The 9,112-nt window shown below is 48.6% G+C and overlaps 2 protein-coding genes across 2 annotated transcripts; both read right to left on the bottom strand.

The window, feature by feature from the left end:
• Positions 1-280: 280 nt before the first annotated feature.
• On the bottom strand, positions 281-3,480 carry LOC113213330 (trypsin alpha-like). The gene is made up of 6 exons (XM_026432352.2): positions 3,322-3,480; positions 2,868-2,983; positions 2,360-2,448; positions 1,576-1,831; positions 856-1,005; positions 281-620 (listed from the first exon to the last, which is right to left on the bottom strand). Exons 1-6 carry the CDS (start codon positions 3,347-3,349, stop codon positions 462-464), a joined length of 798 nt encoding a protein of 265 aa, XP_026288137.2. The 5' UTR covers positions 3,350-3,480; the 3' UTR covers positions 281-461.
• Positions 3,481-4,040: 560 nt separating this feature from the next.
• LOC113213332 (trypsin beta-like) lies at positions 4,041-8,460 on the bottom strand. The gene is made up of 6 exons (XM_052276885.1): positions 8,307-8,460; positions 7,818-7,927; positions 6,667-6,755; positions 5,048-5,303; positions 4,698-4,847; positions 4,041-4,305 (listed from the first exon to the last, which is right to left on the bottom strand). Exons 1-6 carry the CDS (start codon positions 8,335-8,337, stop codon positions 4,147-4,149), a joined length of 795 nt encoding a protein of 264 aa, XP_052132845.1. The 5' UTR covers positions 8,338-8,460; the 3' UTR covers positions 4,041-4,146.
• Between the last annotated feature and the right edge of the window lie 652 nt (positions 8,461-9,112).

The following is a 9,112-nucleotide window of genomic DNA, read 5'->3' as shown; positions in this document are numbered from 1 at the left end:
AGACCCTAGATGAACGCTTCCCCCCTTCCCTCCCTCCCCACCTCCACCTTTTCTGAGCCCCGACCAACGCGTCCAGCGTGTGAGGTGGCAGGGCGTGGAGCTAGCCGGTGCGTTAGGGCATTTTATCTAATGCTGAGACAGAGAGAGTGAGAGAGAGAGACAGGAGGATGCGGTTCTCTCTCTCACTCCCCCCCCCTCTCTCCATTGAACCGAACTTTTGAATGGAAGCGAGCCGGACGTACGCGAGGCGGGAGTCAAGTCAATCAGGTAAGTGCAGTGCTGTGTTCGAAATGGGTCGCCCTCATTTTATTTTCAATCATTAAGTAACTACTTTTCATAACTTTAAGTCAGACGCAAACAAATTTTTATATGACTCTTTGAAGACAATTAGCTGCACTGCGTGTGTGTGTCGTTTTACTCAATCCAAGCTAATTTGGATGTCGTCGGGCAGCGATCTCTTCTTACGCGATGCCCGTCTTGCTCTGGATCCAGTCCCGGTTGATGGAGGCGCCAAGGTCCGCGTAGACGCCCGCGAACCCGGGGTAGCCGCAACCCACCCCCCAGGAGACGACGCCCACCTGGACGCCCAGCATGTTGACGAGCGGACCGCCCGAGTCACCCTGTAGAATAACACACAACAACGCTATCGGGTTAGACTCCAAGACTATTTCCAGCGTAGGGCGTCCCCACCGAAGGGTACTCCTTCACTGTCTTCAGACGCACACAAATTTTCCTGTTTTTTTTTTTCATTATTTCTGTTCTTTTTTTGTTTTTTGTTTTTGATTTTTGATGATTTTTTCTGCTAAAAAGAATTTCAAGTTTCCTTCGGTCTCCACTCGTCCCTCGAGCACGTACCTGGCACGAGTCCTTGCCGCTAATCCCGGCGCAGATCATCGAGTCGTCGATCTTCTCGCCCTGGGACTCGTACGAGATCCTGCAGGTGGACCTGGGCACGTAAGGCAGACTCACCGCCCGCAGGCCGGAGGGTCCATCGTAGTCGTAGGACTGGAATCAAGAGCAAGGGTTTAATGCATGCTTGACATCTTTTTTGTTTAGGGAGGGGGAGGGGGCACGGGAAAAGAATACCTCAATGAAAATAGCTAACTTGACCTTAGCTCAGATTATTAGCGGACATATTAGCCTAGCCTAAATAGGTAGTTCCTTTCGACATCTTAATTTTACTCTTGGCTTATAAATAGCTCGGTGGGCAAGTAAAATAGGGTGATCCGAGGCCTTGGCTAAACTTGAAGGAGAAGAACAACAATCGCATGCAGGGGGAGGGGCGGGGTACTATGCCCCCGCCCAGCCCCAGTCCTCCCCGCGCCCGCCGATTTTTGTTCTTCTCCTTCCAGTCAAGCCGAGCCCTGGAGTACCTTATATTCTGATGGCAAAATCAGCTAAATTCTTTTAGGTTTAGATTTTTAGACAGTCCCTCATTTTTTTCATGCAGAACGTCATGGTCAACCCCGACTGACTTTCACTCACGGATCAATCATTTTGGCTTGAGGTCCTCTCTCTCCGCCCTGATTGCCGTGTGACCGTGCAGCAGACCCTGACCGTCGTCGTCGTACTTACGTTCATGAGTCCCCAGCCGGACACGGAGAGCGTGTCGGTCGACTTGGGCAGGGTGCCGACGGCGGTCATGCGCACGGGCTGCGCCTTGGGCGAGAAGACGATGTCGTCGGCGACCTGGACGACGGCCACGTCGCGGAGGTGCGGCTCGTGGACGTACTTGTCGTGGTACGCCATCCACTTGACCTGCACGAGCGTGCCGCCCTGCTCCTTGACGTCCGTGGCGTAGCGGACGGCGTAGTCCTCGATGGCATCGTCCCTGTGGGCACATGGTGGCCGTGTAGTTCTGCTGCTAGGGTTGGAAATTTCTCAAATTTTCCGGAAATTTTCCGGAAACTTTCCAGGGCTTCCAACCCTAGCTGCTGCACATAGGACGAGCCGCGGATAGGTCACTCGGCTAGAGCGCGGAGCGGAACTAGAAGAAGAACAAAAGCGGAAACAGAGAGCGGCGGTCGTGGGAGCGGGCTGGTGGAGGACCGGCGAGACACACTCACACTCACCCCTAACACCAGCAGCTCCTCAGCTCGCCCGCCCACCACTCTCTGTATCCCCTTTTTTGTTCTTCTTAGTTCCGCTCGGCGCTCTAGCGGAGTCCCTGCGGCTGTGAGATAGTTTTCCCCAACACCCTAACACGTGAGATGTGAGAGCTGTCACCAACGTCACACAAACGCCCGCCATACTGCAGTTTCCTTGCTTCTACTCTTTTTGATCTATAGGATAGGTGAGTACTTATAGGTTAGGTCAGAAGAATTATTATTTAATATGAAACACTCGCGAGCAGACTCACTCGTAGATGCAGTGGGCGGCGGTGAGCACCCACTGCGGGCTGAGGATGGAGCCCCCACACCAGTGGCCGCCGTTCTTTTCCAGGGAAATCTGGAAAATGAGAGGGAAAACATGTTTACTGTCCCGTTCATTAGCTACCGATTGCATTCGCAACTCACCACCGACCACCGGTCTCTCCTCCGTATCACGCGCAACACAAAACTATGCCGTCCACTTGAAAAACGATTATCGGGCGAATCTCGTCTCGCTGGCGCCCAACACGCGCCGTCATGTGGACGTCGTGACATCAGAACACGGGCATCTCCGCACAGAACTTACGTGTGGCAAATTACTTGTACAAATAATATTTCCGTAGGTTCGATGCCCGAGCGATCAAATTAAGTAGTGTAAACACCTCAGCACCGGATCGGGCACATCCGAAACTATACGCGCTCCCTCTGAGCTCACAGTGACGTATGAGTTAAACATTATGTTACACACCTGGAGGAGCGTTACTAAACGTCACACACCTGGAAAGGCACCTCCTCGATCTTGACGGGGTGGCCGCCCACGATCTGCAGCCCGCCCCCGGTGCGATGACCAAGGCCCAGGTCGCGAGCTGAGGCGCCCAGCAGACAGGCCGCGCCTGCGGTCGAAGTAATACATTTATAAGAATACATTTCAATGTGCGCTACTTATTACTACAAAACAACGATTGGCGCAATACTTAATCATTTGACACCGAGTCACTGGAAACTTGTCACAAAAATGTTTTCCTAACTACTCCAGTTTTGTGCCATCATATATTATCAACAAATTAATTAGTATCACCAAAAATTCTCCTAGTTATAATTGTGGCACTAGGAAAACGCTTAGTAACAACAGAAGGTTTAAAATAATTGAGAATTTCCAGATTGACAGCAAAAAACTTTAGTTTAGGTGCAAGGTAAAAGTTTCTAGTAAAACGCTTCGAGTATGCCTCACCGACGACGAGGAGCCCCACGGTGAGCATGCTGATGGCCGTCCTCTAACTACAGTACTACTATAGTCGGGGGATCTTGTGCCCCGTCGCCTAATCTTGCCACTCCACTTCCTATTCTGCTGCTCACTCTCTGTATCGTTTTCTAAGTAGCGCGTGGAGTGATTGGCAGAGTTGGTGAGTGAGTGAGTGAGTGAGTGAGTGAGTGAGTGAGTGAGTGAGTGAGTGAGTGAGTGAGTGAGTGAGTGAGTGAGTGAGAGAGTGAGTGAGTGAGTGAGTGAGTGAGTGAGTGAGTGAGTGAGTGAGTGAGTGAGTGAGAGAGAGAGAGAGAGAGAGAGAGAGAGAGAGAGAGAGAGAGCGATACACGCTGCGGTAGACGGCACAGTATACCCCCCTCCCTCCCCCAACAGGAACTGCAATGCCTCGCCATTGATTGAAACTTTCCGAATGGACCGGGAGTGAGCGAGCAGAGGTCCGACACGTCTGGGATGAATTGCCCTCCTCAGTCAGTAGTTTTGAGGTAAATTAAGCGAAATAATGTTCCTGATGTTACTTTCATACTCCATACTGAAAGTTGGTCCTGGTCATGTCGGATATTATGACGTATGTTGGTCGTTGGTCCTCGTTAGATGTGATGTGTTTCATACTGCTTGTTTTTAATTTTTCGATTATTAATTTGTGGAAGAGTTGTGTAAATTGCAACAGCAAAAGTTAAAAAAAAAGCTTCATTTCACATAGACATTTATTTTTAATGAATAGCTGGACCACTTGATTCGCTTGACGTATATGAAACCACTTTGGCGTTTCATAGTTGGTGAAAAGTTTCTTCTCTATGCGATGCCCGTCTTGTTCTGTATCCAGGCCCGGTTGACGGCGCTGCCGAGGTCCGCGTAGACGCCCGCGAACCCGGGGTAGCCGCAACCCACCCCCCAGGAGACGACGCCCACCTGGACGCCCAGCATGTTGACGAGCGGGCCGCCCGAGTCACCCTGTAGAACAACACACAACAACGCTATCGGGTTCCGCGGGGGCAAGACGACCTCAATGAAAAACTAGCGAGGGGTGCATAACTCCTGAACTGGGTGTACAAATTTCATGAATTAAATTCGAATTAGCTTGAATTTGTTTTAATTATTGTGATTTTATTTTTCTGAATTAGCGTGGTGAATTGACTTGAACTATGACTTGAAATGGCTTAAATTGACGTGAATTGAATTCTGACCATGGTCTTAAATTGGACTGAATTAGTTGAATTAATTTTCAATTCGTTTGAATGAAATTGAATTGGTCTGAATTAGTTTGAATTGGGCGGAATTAGGGGCGTACACTTGACAGGCGAGTTTATCCACCCCTTTGAGAACTAGAGTTTGTCTGTCGTTACCCAGCACGAGTCCTTGCCGCTCATCCCCGCGCAGATCATGGAGTCGTCGATGAGCCTGCCTCGGTCTTCGTACGAGATCCTGCAGGTGGACCTGGGCACGTACGGCAGACTCACTGCCCGCAGGTCAGAGGGCCCGTCCCAGTCGTAGTACTGAACGAAAGATAAAAAAAAAGAATACCAAGATAGCTAAACTATGAAGCTAAATAGGGGCCAACTAATTAATTAGCTATGAAGCTCGAAATTTAGCTATGTTGCTAAAAAACAAAATTTAATCAAGTAACAAACAGAAATCGCCGAGGGGGAGGAAGTGGCCGTCGAGGTGACCGTCCTGCTCGACCCCTCGCACTCACGCTGTCGGTGCCCCAGCCGGACACGGAGAGCGTGTCGGTCGACTTGGGCAGGGTGCCGACGACGGTCATGCGGACGGGCTGCGCCTTGGCCGAGAACACGATGTCCTCGTCGACCTGGACGACGGCCACGTCGTGCTGCCGCCGCTCGTTGACGTACTGGTCGTGGAGGGCCATCCACCTGACCTGCACGAGCGTGCCGCCCTGCTCCTTGACGTCCGTGGCGTAGCGGACCCCGTAGATCGTGGGGTCATCGATCCTGTGAGCGAGCGCGCGCAGTGAGGACACGGTGGTACTACGAGTGCACCTGTACTTAGTGCAGCATGCAGGACGAGTTCGATAATCGACGTATCCCGACAGAATGGGCGTATCTGTTTTGGGTCGGAGCAGAATGGGCGTATCTTTTTAGACAGTCCCTTGTGGTCTGTCTCTACCCGAAGGTAAAAGTTTCCAGTTTTGATGGCCGATTAACGTTCCAGTTATGATAAGCCGATTGACGTTGATGGCCGATTAACCCGATTATTTAGCGACTACGAGAAAGGACGTATCTGTTTTGGTGCAGAACAGAATGGGCGTATCTGCAAAAAGCTGGTTTTCCAGGAGATGGAATTGAAAGTTTGAAGGGCTATGACAATAAAGCATTCCGGTAAAGCTGAAATGCAGAAGAATGAGGGGAACAAGAAAACTGAAATCGCTATGCTTTAACATGGTGACTTCCGTTTTCTTGTTCCCCGCATTCTTCTGCATTTCAGCTTTACCGGAATGCTTTATTCAAGTTGACGTCGTACTCTCGGGGAAAAAAATTGAGGTGACTCAATAATTTTTTCTGCGTTGAATGATATAAGAACATTGACAATATCATCGAGGGTTATTTAAATAATAAATAAAGAATAGAATCACAAACAGGTTAGGTGGCTTACATTTCTGTTTTGGCTCTTTTAAGTTTTTTCTCAGCCTCATACTGACATCTCCCAAGGGCAGCAAGTCTTCCCGCCCGTGAAAAGGGTCGCTATGACATGAGTATATGTCATAAGGTACTATTTTAAAAACTAAAATCTGTGGAACCAGGTCTCACACAGCTACCGTACGCGCACAACTACGCACACCCTTGCCGCCACTACCAAAAGCGACTTGGCTCGACTCGGCAAGGCTTCTATTCTATTCTATTCTGCACCAAAACAGATACGTCCTTTCTCGCAGTCGCTAAAAATATACGCCCTTTCTGCTCCGACCCAAAACAGATACGCCCCATTCTGTCGGGATACGTCGTATAGTGCAGCATGCAGGGCGAGTACTATAGTGCAGCATGCAGGGCGAGTACTTTAGTCGACTTTAGTTCAGCGTGCAGGACTAGTACTATAGTGCAGCATGAAGGGCGAGTACTATAGCATGCGGGACGAGTACTATAGTGCAGCGTGCAGGAGGGCGTGCAAGTCACGGATCAAGGAATGGGGGTAGAAGGAACCCCTTGAAAATCATGCACACAGAAAATACACAAGAGAATGCTCTATAAATAACAAAAAATGCACACGTCAAAACACGCGCCAACAAAAAACCCTAAAAATAAAAATAAAGCACGAGTAGTGTTCCGCAGAAATACAGTAGATGCTGCTACTACTCACCCGTAGATGCAGTGGGCGGCCGTCAGCACCCACTGCTTGCTGAGGATGGAGCCTCCGCACTGGTGCGCGCCATACTGCTCCAGGGAAACCTGGGAAATTGAGGGGAATTGTTACTGCAACTCGCCGCACCGCACTGTTAAAACCTTACGAAGAAATGCTTTTTAATTACAAACAAAATGCTTCGTAATTATGAAGGATTTAGATGCTTTGTAATACACTGTTAGAAAAAACCACGGAAAAAACACAGCAAAACTATGGTCAATTTTTTGCCCAGAACGTCCGTCCCAATCTGTGCTGAAACCACAGAGACGGTACGGAATCAAAGGTACAGAAAACCACGGAGCTTCTGTTACGGAACGTCTGTGCTACTCCGTACACCTGCCACAGAATTATTACAGATATTTTCTGTGACTTAGCCATTCTTTTCTAGACATAGTTTTGTTGAATTAGAAGGATCGTCGTCTTCGTAGGATTCTTTGGTACCCAAAGAGAGTCAAAAATTCAATTTCATTGGCGCTTTATCACAGGAGTGCAGCGCGCGTGAAACTATCTCCCAATTGCAACCAATCAGGGTGGGACACTACATGGTGACCAGGACGGAAGTGATCAGCGCGAGGTAATGTAGAATGCCATCTAGCGGCGTCTTCGGACGCCTTACCACTGAGACACAATATCTGTTACAGATGGGTCCGCGACCCTTGAATGACAGACTATTTATATGACGGAAACAATCTGTACGATTCTGTTCTGTTTTTTCTGTGATTTTGAAGCACAGACTTCTGTGTTCACAAAATAACTGAAAATTTCTGTAACAGAAGCAATCTGTACACCTCTGTTGGGAATTTTTCTGTGGTTGTCTGTGGTTTTTCCACAGATTTTTTAACAGTGTACGAACGATTTTGTTTGTAATACAAACGATTTTGTTTGTAGCTTGCGAACCATTTCCTTCGTAGCTTGCAAAGCATTTCTAAAATGCTTTGTATTACAAACAAAATCGTTTGTATTACAAAGCATCCAAATCCTTTGCAAGCTTACAAACAAATTTGTTTGTAGTTTGTAAGAATTTAACAGTGCGCTTAAAGTGAGGGATGGCCGAAGAGCCGTAACCCCCCCCCCCTCACACACACACACACACACACAGACCTACAGACCTGGAACGGCACCTCCTCGATCTTCACGGGGTGGCCGCCCACGATCTGCAGCCCGGTGCGACCGCTGTGCAGGTCGCGTGCGCAGCAGGTGCCCAGCAGACAGGCCGCGCCTGGCGTGAGGGCAGAGAGTCCTTTGGGTCATACACTAAACTTTTTACAGGAAAAATTTGCTGAGGAACTACTAAACTGAGCAAGCCGGGGGAAGGCTCGTCTTCTCCTTCTGGTAGACAGTCTAAAAAGTTTCGTGTGCTGTTCTATACTATCAAGAAATTTTCGGCGAGTGTATTGACTGTCAGACAACTACAACGGAACGAGTAAAACTTTTAAGTAACAATTTTAAGAGAGGCAAATTTTGTATTAAAAATAAGTTTAGAGTGTATAATAAGATGAATGAGTTGAGGTCCAATAAGTGTGAAGTGTGGTTTTCCAAAATCAAACACATGTCAGAGACTCTGTAACCAACAGGACGGTTATTAATTGGTGCCTCACCGATGACGGCGACGAGTAGTGCGAGTCGCATGCTGCTGGCGAGGTGTCCGCTGGTGGCCGCTGGCTAACTGCACAATACTTACGCCCTTCACCACCTAATCTCTCGGCGGCTATTCCTCGCCCCCCCCCCCCTTTTCCCTCTGTCGCTCCTCTGTATCGTTTACAAGTGGGACGGTGGTCACAAACCCAATAAACACGAAAAACTCACGAGGGCGTCATATTGACAGCAAAAGGACTTGTAGTTTATTCGCGAGAAAGGTCAAAATATAGGGCAAAACGAAGTCATTTTGACGTCAAATGACCGAAAATGACCTTTTTGTGACTTTTCGTGTTCTCTGGGAAAACTGAACCTCCTCCGCGCGTGGTGTCGTCGTGCCGTGTTGGAAGAAAGTGGTAAATCAAGGTACCCCACGACGGCTATTTTAAGAACACCCGAGGAGCGCCTCTCTTTTGTAACGGTTTTTGAGTCGGGCGATACTACTACTACCTCTACCGGATCGTGTTGTGTTTTTTTTATTTGTGTTTTTTTTTTCTTCCTCTCTGTGGGATGAGGCCCCATCATTTAGACGGGGAATCAACGCGCGCGGTCGTACGTGGCCGGTCAGGCGCGGGCCACTCATGTGTTTCGGGTCATTATCAGCTGCGGGGCACGGCGAGCTATTCCTCACAGTTTGTTTCCTCTGCTACTTCATTACTCTTCTTCTTCATTACTCTTCTTCTTCTTCTTCTTCTTCTTCTTCTTCTTCTTCTTCTTCTTCTTCTTCTTCTTCTTCTTCTTCTTCTTCTTCTTCTTCTTCTTCTTCTTC

The sequence above is a fragment of the Frankliniella occidentalis genome, unplaced genomic scaffold (genome assembly GCF_000697945.3).
Source record: "Frankliniella occidentalis isolate FOCC.00 unplaced genomic scaffold, Focc_3.1 Scaffold9, whole genome shotgun sequence".
NCBI lineage: Eukaryota > Metazoa > Arthropoda > Insecta > Thysanoptera > Thripidae > Frankliniella > Frankliniella occidentalis.
This window is presented reverse-complemented; position numbering and strand designations above follow the sequence as displayed.

Coding starts and splice junctions, on each gene's coding strand:
- LOC113213330 (XM_026432352.2), bottom strand. CDS start 3,349: ATGCTCACCGTGGGGCTCCTCGTCGTCG. Junction 2,984..3,321: donor CGTGGGGCTCCTCGTCGTCG/GTGAGGCATACT, acceptor CTTCGACCGCAG/GCGCGGCCTGTCTGCTGGGC. Junction 1,832..2,359: donor GCCGCCCACTGCATCTACGA/GTGAGTCTGCTC, acceptor ATGTGCCCACAG/GGACGATGCCATCGAGGACT.
- LOC113213332 (XM_052276885.1), bottom strand. CDS start 8,337: ATGCGACTCGCACTACTCGTCGCCGTCATCG. Junction 7,928..8,306: donor ACTACTCGTCGCCGTCATCG/GTGAGGCACCAA, acceptor CCCTCACGCCAG/GCGCGGCCTGTCTGCTGGGC. Junction 4,306..4,697: donor GCGGCAAGGACTCGTGCTGG/GTAACGACAGAC, acceptor GTTGTTCTACAG/GGTGACTCGGGCGGCCCGCT.